We start from the raw sequence: 17,460 nt of genomic DNA on the forward strand, positions 1-17,460 counted from the left end.
TGATGAGATTACCAACAAAACATAGAAACAAAACCAGCATGTGCAATGAGATTTTTCCTGTTGTACTATGATAATGCTCACAACAGTAGCAAAGCCCACGTGAAGCTCACAATTGTTTGAGACCCTGAAACATACTTGAAGTTTGAGACTTCTAGTCAAAGTCTGGAGTAGATCAATCTCCATGGCTGTCCTTCCTTGAAGCTCAAGAGGTTCTCAGCACCAGCATCACCTCAGGGATTGGTCTTCCCCAGGGCTGTCCTATATGGGACATTTTTACTTGCTGTTTGAGTTTAGTGAGCAATTCCCTGAAAGCATCACTTTGCATGTACTTGGGGGAGGGATGAGCAGAGGTGAAGAGGAGAAAGAGGAGGAGGAAGAAGAGGAGGATGAGGAGGAAGAGGAGGAGGAAGAGGAGGAAGAGGAGGGAGAGGGTCACCATAACATAAGGGGAGGAGGAGGTGACATCTATGGTGTGATTGGTTGGTATTAGCAGTAGGTGTAGTGAGGGAGAAGGAGGTGACATACCTGAAATTTCTGGAAGTGTGGGCTTGTCTTTTTTCCAGAAGTCCCCATCACAAACAGGAAGTCTGGGGTTAGGACAAATGGCACTCTTTCTTTATTAATGCCCAGGAAACTCTTGTAATTCCCAAGAATGTGTCCAAAGTCTATGTGAAATAGGTTCCCTTAAGAGAGGACAATGCCTGGCATCATTACATGGCAGAAGGGATTATGAACATTTTGCTTAAAAACAAAAACAAAACAAAACAAAACAACAACAACAATAAAAAGACAAAACAGAACCTCAGTTTCCTGAAAATGAACTATTTTGAGTGACAGCATTTTTATACTCTTTTATTAGCCTTTGGTGTTTCCTATCTTAAGAGGTGTATGAAAATAGCAGCCATAAAGTATTCTTTGAACCAAGTGTGGTTTTGATAGGTTTGTTCTTTAGATGATACCAAAATGTCATTTAAAAAAAATCCTTGTCTCTAAAATATTCTTAGACAGGTAAATAAAGACTGTCACTAATATGTGCCCATTGTGCCTAAGAGGCTCAATGTCCTCATGTAACTGATGGACTGATGTTGTATTTTGTCTTGCAAGATGGGTGTTAACTATTTACTTGTAAGTAACAGGATAGAAACACCATTTTGAATCTCTTTTGGGTTAGTTTCTACCAGTATTGCCATCATTACCAGCACAGCATTATTAGCTTTTATTTATTTCATCTTTTATCATTTCTGTAATCCACAAATGCGCTACTCTTTTCTGTTAACCCTGTTCTTGCAAAGAACAAGCAATTCACTCTGAGCACTGGTACTTTTTCCTAAACTCTACTCTTTTTTTAAAAAATGTTGTGATGTAGTCTTTCTATGTAGCTCAGGCTAGCCTTGAACTTGTGATCCTTCTCCTTTGGCTTCCTGAATGTTGGACTTACAGGCTACGATACCTGGAAGACTATAAAAATTGGTTCAGGTTTCGTATATGAACGCCTCATGGTATGGTGGCCATTGCAGGCCACTGTCAGAGTAAACCAGTAAAATGTAAACCAGCAAGGCTCAGAGAGTTACAGTGTCTCACACTGGAGGACAGCTCGCATTTTTATTATCTGTTCCAGTTGCTTTTTGTAACCTTTGACACAGTCGGTCCCTCTTATCGTTATCACCTTCTAGAATATACTCCCAAGTCTCTCTGTTTACTTCCCACTGCAACTTTCTCTCTTGTAGGCGTATTTCCTGCCGCTCCTTTCCTTAGGAGCAGTCTGTCTAAAGTGGCCAGGGTCCATACACAATGACTTCTAACTCAGCTCCAGAGTACACCCTTACTCTACTCCAGGAGGACGGGATGGTGGGGAGGCAGTGTTTCACAAGGACAAGTGTTTCAGACAGACACTGGTGATGGCTAGCAAAATAATGTGAATGATTTAAAGTACTTAACTGCACCCTTAGGAGTGATTAAAATGGATCATTTTAACAGTTGATGAGTGTGTGAAATAAAGATTGTCTTCATGAAATAATGACTCTACTGGGCATTGGACCAGTGGCCAGTCATTATATGGGTCTCACAAAAATTCATATATATTTTTCATGCCCTGAGACTCTGTGGGATGTAATGTAAAGTTAATAAAAATCTAAAATAAAATAAAATAAAATCCCTATTCTTACACACATACACACACACACAAAAAAAATAAAATGGATCATTTTACATTATAAATATTTTACCACAATAAAAATTTTTATCCTTACAGTGGGCAAACTCACCTGTTTCTGAGATCATAATGTTGTCGTTGTGCCTGTCACCTATTCCAAGAACAAACGTGGCCACGCAGTAGCCTGCACAGGAGTAAACAAACCTCTCGACTGCTGCCTGAAACTGAGGAGAATGCAACGACTGTTAATTGCTTTCCAGCTACAGAGAGCGGCCCGAATGCCTTCCAGAAAGACAGTGCTCTAGGAGCCATTTCAGACAGAAAGAAGGTTGAATCGGATCTCATTAGTTATGTACCAAGGAAGCGCCGATTGTCACGCTGTTCTCCTTGTATTTTCAATGAAGAGTCACTCAAACACCGTGACATGACCCAAGAATGAAAGGGCCACTGTAACTTAAGTTCCTGCCCTTTCCTTGTGTCACTTGCCCACAACTGTACAGAACTCATCGCAATTTCTGCAGTGATGCTTTGCTTGTGACCACTTAAGGGTATAGATGGTTTCACAAGTCTTCATGTGTAAGAGATTAATAAAGCTCCTAATTATATTCCCTCCACCAAAGGCTGCCAGCCATGCAAATGTGAAGCACTATTCCTGTGCGGTAGAACTCAGACCACCCAGCCAGCCAGTTTGTGAAGGATCAGTGTATACAGTTCTGCAAGATGGACACTTTCAACATCCACCATTTACCAGTGAGAGCCACAGGACTGAACTGTAAATTATCTTGTTGGTATGAAATAATGTATCTTTAGGTTGGACAACAAAAATAGCCATAAGAAGTGCCAACGGACTGTTTCATAGAACCAAATTCTATGCAAAGCCTGATTGGTAATCAAAACTGAAGCAAATGTTTTCCAGTACTAGAACTCTAGGCACTCTGTCTCGCAGAGAAGCTGTGTCACCAGGGGAAAACCCTCAAAACCCCCTCAGGAACAAAAGACTTCCCCACAGTGTTGGGAAACAGAGACTTCCATTAGGAGAGCCTGCCCAGGCCAGAAATCACTATTGTCTGACAGAAGACAAACTGTCTGGAGGGCAGGCCTGGGATGTGGAGGAAAGAGTAAGAATTCACCTTTTCTTCAATAGGGCATTTTTCCTTGAGCCAATGGTTCAGGACTTCATCCTTGAACGCTCCCGTGTTACCCACGGTGCTTTGCTGAATCTGAGCAATGGTTGTAGCATCCTTCACAATCTCAATCATTCCTATGAGAGGAGACACAGAATTCAGTGGAGGCTGATACTGCAAAGTCTTGGCCACATGAAAAGTGGAAGGTTTTTTTATTTGATGCTTTTTTTTTTTTTTGGGCCAAAGGTCTGTTTTCCAGGTCTGAGTTATTTTGTTGTTGTGGTTTGACTGATTGATTTTAGGGACGGTAATAAGAGCCAAGCTCCAGAAGTTGTACGGTCTAGAACCAGGCACTCTATCTAACAGATAAGCTGTGCCCATAGGGGAAACCCTCAAACCCCAATATCCTGACTAAGGAGAGGAAAGAGCCATGTTTGGAGGTTGGTACGTTCCCCTTTACAGGTAACAAGGCCACACATTTTGTACAGTTCTTATATCAGAACCTTGAATAAAAAATAAGTGTGATTAAAACTAAAATGTTAAATGTTCTATAAAAGTACCTGAGTGGAGTGTGTAATAGCTTCAGTACTGTGAATTCTGGAATTTAAAAAGAAGTGACAGCTCTTCCTACCTAATTTTAAATGTTACTTGAGAAAGAAACACTTAGACGGAGCTGCAGTTCAGAGCTGGAGGACAGCAGGAGAGGGAGCGAGTCTTCCCACCCGAGGGCACAGACCTGAGTCAGGTACCCGTGTATCCTCAACATGTTCTTATTGAACGGAGAGGCTCCCGCCAGCCTGAGAGTATCGCCTCCTCTTTGATTATAAGCATAGCTTTCCAGTTATGGATTGGTTGCACTGAGGGAGTGATGTTCTTTCAAAGCTAGCAGAGTGGCACGTGCATCTGCTGATGCATATACATACCTATCTTGTCACCAGTTGAGATGCAACCATATGGCAGAAGGCACAGGTCCAGAGACTCCGTCTCCCAAATGGACTCCATGATGCGTAGAATCTGGAAACCAAAGCACACACATTCCTACTATACACAGATGCTGGCCAATGCACTTTCCTTCTCTCTTAAAAAGCCAGTAATCCTATCTGATTACAGTATATGGGTAAATGTAAAACACATAAGTAATAGCTCAGTGTTCATTGATCAGTCTGATACTCAAAATCCTCCTGTCATTGCAGACCTGTTAACTTCAGCCCCTGGGGTATATGTTGAAGAAAAGCATAAAGAGTTTTCACTTGGGAGGCTTTTTGCCATGTTTCATAATCTATCTTATCAAAGCATTCCACTTTGTTATGTATATTTTCCCACAATAACTATAATGTTCTTATGTAAAATATCTATAAGATCCATGCTACAACCAAGGCAGTGAAATCACTAATGGTGATACTAAGACCAAACATTAACTGGTTGCTATTTATATGTGATTCCTTGTATTAAGCTTATATTGGGACTATTATTGCTATTTCCACCCAGTGGATAAAGGAACAAAGGCATTGAGAGTTTCAGTAAGCAGCAAAAAATAATAAATAGAATAAACAACAATAAAACAATAAAAGAAACAGAAAGTCTAAGTGCAAACTATCTCTCAAAATAAAAGAAACAGCAGAGTGATTGTTTTGTGGCTTTGAACTGTTCATCTTTGAACAATTCAAAAGACTCTATAGGTTTATTTAAAACTAACTTGATCTTTAAAAATATTAAAGGATTTCTTTCTTTTTAAAAAAATCTGTTCTTGGGCAAAAGGCAAAGCAAAACAACTGCAGCAAGGAAACAAACCCATCCTGGAAAAGAAAGCTGAGTACTATATTAGCAATAAGTCAAACCAGAACCTTAAGACAAATTGAGAACGTGTTTTTGAATAGGCTGCCTTTAGCTTAGCATGCTTTGTCTGTCATAAGTAAAGTGCCTTAGGTTTCAGAACTTCACCTCTTCCGTGATGAAGCACTAGAAGCCGGAGATCATAGATCCTCAGAAATCCGAAGCAATGAGGGCGTTGATGCCCCGACCATTCATCCCCTTCCCTCATCATTCAGCTACGTGGCCACCAAGATCCTCATCTTTTTTCTCCTTTGCATCAAATTATGGCTTGAGTTTGTGTATGGGTACCAAAAAGAGATGTGTTTAAGGAGTACGCCTGCTGGTGTGTTGACAGTCTGTGAATAGGAATAAACTAGGTACTGTAGACAAGTCATCCCACAGTCCACGTTAACATGCTTAGAGCGTGATGCTTAAAAAGTGGCCAGGTAAGGCAAGTGTATCTGGCTACTAGGGAACGTTGAACACCCATCTTTGAGAAGACAGAAAGAAATAAGGTGCTCACTAGATGGCGTGTCTGATGATCCACAGCAGCTACAGTCACCAAGAAAAACTTGTCTGTTAAGTACCCTCTGATTGCTGCTTATCTTACGGAAAGAAGAAAGAAAGAAAGAAAGAAAGAGAGAGAGAGAGAGAGGGAAAGGCATGGTTTAGATCAATATAGAATTCTTTCATTAGATAATTGCCAAAGCCCGCACTTCCTTCACGTCAGCCTACCTGTAAGATCAACATGTCTTGGCGCAGATCATCACCGTGTTTAAAGATGATTCCAATGGTTTCATTGGATAGGACTGTAGGATCAGCACATTTAAACTCAAGCCACAGGGGCTTTTTCTTGGAGGCCATCACTTTACACTTTTCAATCTATAAGGAAGTGGTCACATGGTCACATACAATGAATGCACACTGAGGAGGTGCTGGTTCTCTTGTAAAGCATTACTACTATACATAGGGGCAAAGAACTGGCTGGAAAATGATTTTCAATATTTGGATAAAGATATAGACGGTGTTCTCACCTAAACTGCAAATGCTATCTATGTGTGGAAGAACTTCACAACCCTTTGAACAATGGCTCTCAGATTGTACTCCAAGAAACTCCAAGGGTCTGTGGAGAGCCCACGGGATAAAGCTGGTACCATCTTGCCCACCCTACTCCTCCATGGCACACTGGTACTCCCACTAAAAGTGTTTAATTCAGAGCACTTTCATAGTATCTGCATTACCTTCCTAAGATTTAATTTGAAAAAAAGGAGTTCCAGTGCTACCATAGTGTCTGAAATGCTATTACTCCAGAATCAGATGTAGGCCATATCTAACTCAGGGAAACTTAACAGGAAGAAACGGAAAACCTGACACTTGGGCACAGGACTTCCAGGTCCCTCCCCCATATCTAAACAAAGCATGGTGACAGTGGTCGTAAAAACCAGCCTAGACCTTTTATGGGTTTTAGACAAAAGTGAATGCACTATGAATCAAATGTGTAATGTAGAGATGTAGAGATGGCTCAGCACTTAAGACCATTACTCTTGCTGAGGATGTGGGATCAGTTCCCAGCACCCACATAGGGCAGCTCACAACAGCCTGGGATTCCAATTCCAAGGGATCCACCACCCTTTTTTGGTCTCTTCAGGCATTGCATGTATATGGCAGGCAAGCAAAATACTCATACTCATAAAATAAAAATGAATAAAAAATATGATGTCATTTTTAAAGAAAGGCAAACAATTTGAAAGCTGTATTAATATATCATAATTCCTAGTAATATATAAATGATTACTCTGGATTGTATATGCGTTTTCTCTTAATTGTGTTTTGTTTTGTTTTTTTCAAGACAGGCTGTCTGGACTCACTTTGTAGGTGGGGCTGGCCTTGAACTCATAGAGATCCGCCTGCCTCTGCCTCCTGAGTGCTGGAATTAAAAGTGTGCACCACTACACCTGGCTTAGTGATTGTTAATAGAGTTAGACATGTGAAGGAGGTATTTCCCCTTCTTTTCATGAGGTTTAGCTGATGAAGCCTATCTGTCCTCCTGTAAGCAACTAGACCAGAAAAATACATGAACAACTCTTGTCACACATTAGGTGGCAGACAGGAAATCTGTGGCCCCCGAGCAATGAAGGTAACTGTGCTTGCAGGCATCTCAGCTTAGTGCTGGAGGCTCTTTCCTGGAGAAAGCATGGAAAAAGAAAGGCACCATGCAGAGCTCACGGCCTAGCAGTCTAGAGTATAGGAACAGGGGTCTCTGAAAGAAAGTCCAGAGAAGGGACGGAAAATAATAACAGTTAAACAATTTCCAAATGTGGTAGAACTGATGAATGACCACAAGCCCAAGAAGCAACATAGCCTGGTGCTTTATCACAAGAAACCTGTGCCAACACACATTGTAATCAATCCACTGAAAACCAGGGGGGAAAGGAATCTGAAAAGAAATAGGGAGAAAAGGATGCATTATAAATAGAACTTCAAAGACAAAGCCAGAGTGTCATCATCAGGACATAGGCCAGCCAGAGGAAAAATGGTAAGCTAGGAATCTCTGCCTAGTGAAAACAAATGCATAGTAAAACATTTTGGGCTAAGTAAACTCTGAAAGAATGTATTGCTAACAGCTTGCAGGATAGCATGTTAAAGATCAAAGAAACATGGTATTGGGAGAGTACCCAGCATAATAATATGTGGACAAATGTTTAAGATGGCTTAATCTATTTATTGTACATATATTTTTCTTTAAAGAAAAAATATCCTGTGGGGTTTACAATGCATGCAGAAGAGGTGCATTAATGGAGGTATGCCTCTCTAAGAGTCTTACATGCATACAAAGTGGTTTGTTACAGTGTGTGCTACTAACACTTAATCAACGGAAATGATCAGAGAGTCAAGGCACAGGCCCACCTACAATATGGCCAGCTGATACTGACTTGAAGAATTTCTGTTGTATTTCCAAAGGGATGTTAAGTGTCTTGAATTTTCTGGTGGTTGTATGGAAGCATTTATCTGTGAAAAACTCACTGAACTTCACACTATGAACAACTGTTTATATAAAGAATTCACCGATAAGCTGATTTAAAATACAATGGAAGGGCAATTACCCTTCCACTGGGGCATTGTATTTGGGCTTTGAGTACTAGAGATTAGAGAGGATCTTAGCAAAAGCCCATCTGGGGTTGCTCTAGTTTCCTGTGTCTCCTGAAGATGCATTGGGAAGCCCTGGCTCTACAAAGCATACTAGACATTTGCAAGGCATAAGGAACACACAGAGACATCCCACGGATACCTACCACCAGGGCACCTGCTTTCAGTCCAGGATCATAGGGAACTCTAAAGCTCTTGGGGAGATTGGAATTCTGCAGGTTCTCAAGCTTTTGCTTAAGCTGTGAAATAACTGCAATTATCAAAAGCATACAGAAGTTAAGTGAGCACAAGGCATTAACAGGACTATCTACTATCTCAACGTTTCCTAAGGTCACATCTCCTTAGTATTCCATGTATTTGATTTAGGAAGTTGGTAGTAGGAAAAGGGATATAGACCCCCTTTGGGGATCTAACAATTCCAAGTAAGTAAAGTAAGTCATGATTACAGTGAGCAACTTAACTGTAACTGTCCCTTCACAGGCAGAGGACATATGTTAACGCATGTGGAAACTCCTCCAGTCACAAGCATGTGCTGAGAGCAAGTCTAAGGAATAAGCACTGCCCTCGTCTTTCCAGCCAGTGAGACTTTCATCGGCCATGTGGTTTGTGGAGCAGACATCTGAATGCACTGTTAAATAGAGCTGCCTTAGAGTTCTGCAAATTCTCGAAAGAGGAAGTTAGGGTGTGTACCAAAGATGTGGCAACCTCAAAAGTCTCAAACACACAGAGTACAGACTACACACAGCGGCCAGTCCGAATGTAAGACTGTTATTACTACCATTCGTAGTTTGGGAGAAAGGCATGATCAAGGAGCTAGGAAGAAGTCAAGAGGGAAGGCGAGAAATTAAAAACCCTCAAAATCTTACGTCACTGGGCAGGGATGTTTGTCTGTTTTAAGCTGTAATGTTAGATCTAGGTTTATAAAGTGAATAAAAGATATTCTCTAGGTTCAAGTTTCATATACTTTATCACTCCAGAGAAATGTGTCAACAGATTAAAGTGGTATCAACCCAAACCTTATAGGAGTGATTAATTTTTCTAGAGCAGAGACAAGGGGTCAGAAATGGCTACAGAGAAGTGGGGTGTGTGTATGTGAAGGTGACATACATACACCTATGTGGATTATTCTGAGATGCAAACATGTATACATGCAAGCATTTTAAAACCAACCTAACGTCTCAATACTACCTTACAATTCTGATAATTTGAAATCAGTATGCACATATCAAAGATGGGGCAGAGGAAAATATTTGGAAATAACCTCTAATGTGTGAAACTGTTATTGACGATTACCTCTTCCATCCACACATGGTTCTTGAATTCCCCCAAGTTCCATATGCACAACTTCATTGTTTTGGGAATATATACCTTTATGGTCATACACATCATGTCTTATAGAGGGAGTGCTTTAAACCCTCTTACTTCGTGCAGACAAGATGCCAAAACAATGTTTTCTTGGCTGACTTTAGCAAAATACAACTTGAATTCCAGAAAGAACAATCAAAACAGTTATGGCATTTGGAAAGAGAACTGAGAAAATGCAGCCACTGTACCTTGGGAACTGACGTCATACTTCTCAGCAGAGAGAGATTTAATATCAATGGTGACTTTCTGTAACATCTCGATCACCTGGACCTGCTGTGTGAAGTCCTGCAGCATGGCCGAGCCGCAGCCCCTCAGGTATGCTTCCAGGATCACAGCGAACCTCTGCTGGTAGTGTCTGGACTGGGCTATCTCACTTCGCAAGAACCAGAACAAGAAGTGACCGATTCTTTTGTTCTGAGATGGGTACAAGATGGTTGAGATGATGATGACTAATGCTGTAGGTTTACCGGGCAATTCCTGGTGGCCTATACTGTTAGGCTGCTATTAAAGTGGAAGTACTTACTCTCAAGGCACGCTTCAGCAGGAATCTGGCCAGCGCGCTGTCATGGTATGGCTCAAATTTCACAGCCTGAAAGGAAGAGCACATTGGCATTTGAAGGAAGCTGCTCTGCAGTGGTCAGTCGGGAGAAAGGAAACGGGGGAAACCCATGGTTCCACACGAATGGGTCTTTCCAGCTAAGGTGGTGAGAATCTCTCCGACCACTCAAATCCAGTTCCCTGTTTAGTGAACACTGAGGGCAAGAGGAGGTGCTTGCTTAGCATCCTAGAGAAGATAAAGACCAAACTGGGGCTGGAAGCCAGAACTCCTGATGCACAGTGCTGTGGTCTGGGTGCTGACAATGCTGAAGTCGCAAAAGCTTTTGCTCTTAAGTTAGAATGACTTGGGTTATCGGAAGGGGGAGGGGAGAGGCAGACACAGCTGTAATAATTCTTTAAAGAGCAAGGTGTTATGGGCTGGAGAGATGGCTCAGCTGTTAAAGTCTAGGCTCACAATCCAAAAACTTAAGAGTGGTTGTTACAAAGCAAATGGACGGTGGAAACTCAATACTCATCAGAATGCTGTTGCAAGGAAGGGCCAAGTGTGAAGATCCAAAAACCCTGCTGCTTCCTTTTGGGCAATCCCACCTTCTTACTGTAGGTAAGCCACAGCCCCTGCCCCCCACACTGTGGCATGGAGCTGGGTGTCAGGGTATCTATCCCTGATTTTCTATGCAGAACTTGACCTTCATGGTTAGTGTTGGATCGTTTTCACACTGTTGGTTCCGGGTTGGCTATTAAGTGAAATGACAGCTCTATTACTGAAGAAAAATAACAGATAAAATGGGAAAAGTAAACTAAATCTTGGTGGGTGCCTGTATGTTTTCCATATTTTATTTTTCAACAAGCTTAAAAAAATAGCTAACAGTATTGAAAGCAACAATGTTATTTAATCATCAATGCATAGCTTAAGTTAGAAGGTAGGTAGTGTATATACGTCTAAAATTAACTACCTTACAGAAGACATTTCCACCCTCACATATGTTTTTGAGCCTTGAAGTCTTCGCATCTCTCGCTTTGGGTTTCCAGTTCAATCTAATCAATATGATCTTAGTGTTTAAATTTTAGCCCTTCTTTCAAAAGTGCTTCTCTTGGGTGTGGTCAAGTAGGTGCCATAGAGCTGCATCTGAGCCGAGTTCTGAGAATGTGGTTACTCAGTCAACAGGACTTGCTTTAAATGCGTTTGAAGTTTCTAGCCTTAGAGCTGGCCTTTCTTCGTGTTTCACTTCTATAGCAATGATGCAGATCGCAACCAAGAGGCCATTTTAACCAATGGTGAGTCATTTAGCTGGACCTGAAAATGTTTCAAATTGCTGCACAGATGAGTACCACTCTTCAAATTTAAGCCCACAGGTCCAATTTTAATAAGACCAATTGACCTCTTTCACCTAAAAAATTTTCAAGAAAATATTCATCTTGGAATTCTGCAAAGTTTACTTTGGAAAATGACAATGAAAAAAAAAATTGTCAGATCAAGTATTGCCTCCTCAGAACTTTCCCTAGATGTAATAATCAAATTTAAGTGTCACCTGACCACCCCCGCCCCCGCCATTTGCTCATAGTACCCTGGGTTTCCCAGAAACCCTTGTTATAACTTCATAACTTGTTATTAAATACAGTGTGTGTGTGTGTGTGTTTGTGTGCACTGAAGCAAATCTGAAGGTTTGTCTTCTTACTGAAGAAGCTGTTAAACTACTGAATGAGTGCATCTGTGCTGTACACTCCCTTTTCTATCTTAGTTTTTGGTTTTCCTTTCCTTCCCTTTGTCAAGCAATACAACGTAAGTTGAGAACTAAAGTGAGCAGGACGGTCACCCTTTAACAACCCAGCTAAATAGCAGGCATATCGCTGACCCCACAGGACCTCAGAGAGCATCATGGGAACTGAGTGAAACACAGTCTCGTGCCTGTTACAAGAGGGGGGGCTGTCCAGATTCTACTCAGCACAACCAGTTAGCAAAATAACAAGAGCATGCTCTACTCTAGGGCCTATGACTCCCCCAGCAATGGGTCTCTGACCAGGAATACAGTACCAAGCACGACTTTTCCTCCTGTGGAACAGGCCTCAAAGCCATCATGGGCTGTGATGTCATTGTAGTCACCTGCACACAATCTGTGTAGGATCGAAGCAGCCAAACTTCTGCCACGGATGGGGTGGAGGATCTCCAGGCCCCACCTCTTACTGAGAAGCTATTGGCAGTGGGTAGTTGCTAGGAGAGGAAAAATCATTCCCTTCAGAAGATGCGGATTCCCATGCTCTCACGGATGACCCAATACCCATGAACACTTGGACAGTGCCAAGTGGATTTAGCAGATATTAGGGAAAAAGTGACATTAACTTGAGAGGCAGACATATTAATAAGGACAGGAAGAGAATTTGAAGGGAAATAGAGGGTATATATGATCATGTTTCATATAATATGTACCTGTATAAAATTCTCAAGAATTAAAAAAAAACATTTTAAAATTTCTACCTAGATGTTGTTCTGTGAATTGTAATAAGCAGAGGCAGAGATTAAGAATTTATCTAGCCTGTATTATCCTGCTGCTGGATTCATGTAGCATATTTGGAAGCCATAAAAAGAATAAAGCCTGGAGTTAGTCAGCCCTTTAATTCTGGTCCATTTCTTTTTTTAAAATGTATGGTTTTGGATACATAACTTATCTTCTTGTATCTCAATTTCCATATGTATAAAGCACAAATCCAAATTCTAGTCTGACCACCATCACAGTTATTAGTGGAATCAAATGACACAATACACAAAAAACATGTAAATCAGTGGGGCCTTGGCACAAGGAAGCCTGCAACTAGTTCATTAAAATAACCAGTGAGGACAGTGTTATTTCCACGTGGGCAGTTCTAAAATGTGAAGTACAGCACTGGTGTCTTTCAAATACTTGCTGGCAAACCCAGAAAAAAAAAAAAGTTAAAAAAAAAAAAAAAGTCAATGGAAGCATTTACTACTTTTTGGCGTGGCTTCACCAGCGCTAAGCTGAGTGATCATGAAACTGAACAAAGGATATGGGATGACTACTGAGGAGGGTGCCTGTGGGCATGCAAATAAGCTCTCTGAGAGAGCAGTTCCTGCCACCACCACCAGCCCCTACCTGCACCAGCTGGAGAAGGTAATGAGACACGTCATCATCCTCCAAGCTCTCCAGTTTCTGGACTGCAATGGCTCTTACGTTCTCATCAGAAAAGTTGCAGTCCAGGAGCTGCATGGTTAAGCCAACGTCCAAGGCACTTTGATCCCAGATCTCCCTTCTGGCTAACAGCTGGTACGTCTTGGCGACAATTTCTTGCTGTCCCCATTTCACTGAGCTGAATAGCTTAGGATAGGCTTTCGGATGCTTCAGGCTTTCGTATCTGAAATGCCAGAGCAATTCTTTGTCCTCCGCTGTGAGCGGGTTAAGTGGATCTGTGGCTATGATGGCCTCCAGCTGCTTTCGAAGCTGATTGGGCATTTCAGCTCGAACCCTGTCTCCTTCTGGGTCTGGGGTGGGTCGATGTTTAGGCAGGGCTATGGGGTGACAATAGTTGTCCAGGAGGATAGAGATGGACATTGAGTTTTCCTTGTCAGGATTGGTTGCTGATGTGAGCTTGTCAGCATTGAAACTGCCCTGCTCTTCGGCCTTCCCAGATATCTGCCACATGTGGAGCACATAGTCCCCGTGACGGAGGAGGAACCGGTGGTCTATTAACAGTAAGTTCACATAATAGAGAAGTTGGGTTTTGCCCTTGGACTCGGAGCCTGGCGTCTCTGCAGAAGCCTTGCTGGACAGTCCTGGAGTTTTGCAGCAGTAGATCTGGAGGTTCAATAGGGCGCCTTTGGGCAAGTCTTTGATTTTGATGCCAAACTCCAGCCACACATTCCAGAGTACCTCTTCGGTGAAGGGTTTAGGGCTGGTTCTCCTTTGGCAAAGAACCTGTTGCCCGTGCTGGATGTTAGCTTCTACAAACACAGTGAGGTCGCTGTTCCGAGGCAGGACAGGGATATCAATGCCTCTGATCTTGACTCTGAACTTTCGGTCACAGTCCCACAAAGACACTGTGAACACACTCTCGTGGTCCTTGCCATGGATGGTCAGCTGCTCATGGTAGCCGGTGACTCCAGTGCAGTCGTCCACGAGTGGCCATTCTTCCTTTCTCACCTCGTCTAGGGCTGGGTCCGGAGGCGTGTCGAGGACCAGGTGTATTTCATCTCCGTTCTTGAGGCACTGCCTCACCCACTGGAAGTTTTTGAGGGGCGTTTCACCCACTAAGTACTCATCGCGGCCACAGACTCGCAGCACAAAATCCTGCTCACTTTGACTTTCTGGGATATTCATTAGGGACTTCTTCTTGGCCATCTTGGTGAAAAAGCTCTGAAGGATGGTGCCAGGAGTATCATCTGCCGAGACCTTGATGGTTTGACTGGTGGTACTGCGGTGGATGACGATGAAGATGCAATTATTGGCAATCTTTTTTGACAGGTAGTCTGGGAGAGGTTTGGATGTCACCCAAGGGTGCATGGCGTAGAGTTTGGCATCCCGGCCAGCCACCTCAGCCATGCGGGGTGTGACCAGACGGCGGCGGGTGAACTCCAACTCGTCATCGTGCACGTTACTAATGTCAGTGACGTCGTAGCCAATCAGGGAGTTGAGCTGCTTCTGGAAAGCCAGGGTCTCCTCGGAAGGTGCGTGTCGCTGTACCACGTGGATCTGGCCAGGGCTCTTGTGCATCATCTTCCAGTAGCGCAGGCAGTCTAGGGTCTGCACTACCTGGTACCTGTCGTAGATCTCATACCATTGTCCCTTCTTCTGGTAGAGCAGAAGGAAGTGGTCCGGGCTCAAGCGGTGGTAGAATTCCGCGGACACACTGGTCTCCAGTGCACGCAGCCACACCTGAGCTTTCATCTGCTCCACATTGCCGTGGCCAGCCACGTGCAGCAGCGCTGTTTCTGGAGTCTTGCTGATGCGCTGGCTCGTCGGCAGTACAAACTCAATGGGAATGAGCTCCATGGAAGACAGGCTGCCTACTGCGCTGCGCGGCTTCATCCTCCGGCGCCTGCGGAGGTTGTCTTCTCTTAGAACCACGGGCTGTTCATAGTCCTCCAGCTCCATGCCCTATGCAACCTGGGAGTGGAAAAACAGAGCTAGAAGACGCTGTTCCCTGTACATTCCTGTATCATGGCAGGGAGAAGTTGTAGTGGGTTGGTGTGAACACGAGGCCTAGGGGGACCAAGTAAGCTGGAGGCAGCGCTGTGTTTAACAGCACGACTCTCAGCCAGTCGCCTACCGCCTAGGTGATGTGGCCTACTTCACCTCTGAGCTTGTTTCTTTTTGTTTTGTTCTACTTTTCGAAACAGGGTCTCTCTGTGTTGCCCCGGCTGTCTTTTTTTTTTTTTTTAATTTTTTATTATTAATTTATTCTTGTTACATCTCAATGGTTATCCCATCCCTTGTATCCTCCCATTCTTCCCTCCCTCCCCTTTTCCCCTTATTCCCCTCCCCTATGACTGTTCCTGAGGAGGATTACCTCCCCCTGTATATGCTCATAGGGTATCAAGTCTCTTCTTGGCAACTTGCTGTCCTTCCTCTGAGTGCCACCAGGTCTCCCCCTCCAGGGGACATGGTCAAATGTGAGGCACCAGAGTACGTGAGAAAGTCATATCCCACTCTCCACTCAACTGTGGAGAATGTTCTGACCATTGGCTAGATCTGGGTAGGGGTTTAAAGTTTACCGCCTGTATTGTCCTTGGCTGGTGCCTTAGTTTGAGCGGGACCCCTGGGCCCAAATCTGCCTATCATAATGTTCTACTTGTAGGTTTCTAGGACCCTCTGGATCCTTCTACTTTGCCATTCTCCCATGCTTCTCTCATGCTCCGGCTGTCTTGAACTTGCTTTGTAGACCATGCCTGGAATGCCACAGTGATCCGCCTGCCTCTGCCTCCCGAGTGCTGGGATTAAAGGTGTGCGCCACCACACTCGGCTCTTGAGCCTATTTCTTATATGTTGGTTTGGTTATTTACACTTAGAGAGTGGAGGCAGAAGTTAAATAAGGCAGTGTACTTTTAAAAAATCGGGTAATGCGTATATGCCAACATATTTTCTCGTGTGTGTGTGTGTGTGTGTGTGTGTGTGCGCGCGCGCGCGCGCGTGCGTGCGTGTAATGTTTTCATTTAAAAATTGTAAAGCACTACAGGGTTGGAGAGATGGCTCATTGGAAAAAATGCTTGCTGTACAAGTTTACATCCTACCACCACATAAGTTGCCCACCATGGGCCTGTAACCCCAGTTCTCTCTGTCCCTCTCCCTTTCCTTCTCCCTCTCCCTCTCTTCCCACTCTCTCTGTAGGAGGGAGGAGAACAGAGATCACTGGGGCTTGTGGGCCACCAGCCCAGCTCTAGGTTCTGTGAGAGACCCTGTCTGAAAGGACTAAGGTAAAGAGTGTCTCCTTTGTCCTTCGCAGGTGTACTTGTGCACATGCACACATGTGTGCTTACACTGCACACATATACCCCACTCACACACACGTGCACAAAAATATGTAAAACACTCATCTAGCAGTGTCTGACATTTACTGGCTCAAATGGTAACCGCATTAAGTACCCCGAAGTGCACAGGAACATGGGACAACACAACCAAGAACACAGTCCCAGTTTCTAAGGTGCAGTGCAAGAGACCCTGAGTGTCATTTTAGAAACAAGTCAATGTGTTTCCTTTGTTCAGTCTCACACTTCTCTAACCCAGACACTCAATCTTGCTTCATCTTCTCTATTTTCAAACTGTCTGAGCCCAGAATGTTCTCCCTAGTCAACTTCCTGTCTTTTTTCTTTTCATTTTTTTCCTTTCCATATAAGACAGAATGTTATTTCATTCATAAAACTCAAAAATAGCAAAACTGGCAAAGGTTGTAACCAAAGCCACTTGGAGACACACGGAACTTGGAGCATTCCAGCTATCCTTGCTACACTACAGGTGAGGGAGGGGTCCCCATACTTGGATTTCCCCATTGTGAACTTTTAGGTAATTGTAACTGAGCCAGTTGGTTGGACCTGCCTCAGCATTACAGAAGACCTGGCAGAGGACATGATTGCTGCCCTCCAATGGCCTGCTGTTCAGACCCTAAATGATAATTCAGTTTCTTTTTGTTCTAATATTTTCATCTCCTTACCAAGAATTTACAAATTTATTCCCATCATATTTCCCATATATAAGTACTTGCCCTCTACAAAGCGATTAAGTGCAACTATGACCTTTCCAGCTAATGAACCCATCAAGTAATGACTGAAATGCTCAGAGTACTAAGAGCGAAAATTGA

General features: G+C 43.3%; 1 protein-coding gene across 4 annotated transcripts in view; it reads right to left on the bottom strand.

The window, feature by feature from the left end:
• The window catches only part of Pik3cg (phosphatidylinositol-4,5-bisphosphate 3-kinase catalytic subunit gamma), a 76,484-nt gene that overhangs the window by 16,340 nt on the left and 42,684 nt on the right, over positions 1 to 17,460 (bottom strand). For all 4 annotated transcript variants that reach the window (XM_051144790.1, XM_051144773.1, XM_051144781.1 and 1 more), the window contains exons 2-10: positions 13,266 to 15,272; positions 10,124 to 10,189; positions 9,789 to 10,014; positions 8,382 to 8,485; positions 5,824 to 5,970; positions 4,200 to 4,290; positions 3,283 to 3,413; positions 2,265 to 2,376; positions 526 to 683 (exon numbers count right to left, since the gene is read on the bottom strand). In XM_051144790.1, coding sequence (XP_051000747.1) covers positions 526 to 683; positions 2,265 to 2,376; positions 3,283 to 3,413; positions 4,200 to 4,290; positions 5,824 to 5,970; positions 8,382 to 8,485; positions 9,789 to 10,014; positions 10,124 to 10,189; positions 13,266 to 15,260 — 3,030 coding nt within the window. In that variant the 5' untranslated portion in view covers positions 15,261 to 15,272. The remainder of the gene's footprint in view (positions 1 to 525; positions 684 to 2,264; positions 2,377 to 3,282; positions 3,414 to 4,199; positions 4,291 to 5,823; positions 5,971 to 8,381; positions 8,486 to 9,788; positions 10,015 to 10,123; positions 10,190 to 13,265; positions 15,273 to 17,460) is intronic.

Source organism: Acomys russatus, chromosome 1, assembly GCF_903995435.1.
Source record: "Acomys russatus chromosome 1, mAcoRus1.1, whole genome shotgun sequence".
Lineage (NCBI taxonomy): Eukaryota > Metazoa > Chordata > Mammalia > Rodentia > Muridae > Acomys > Acomys russatus.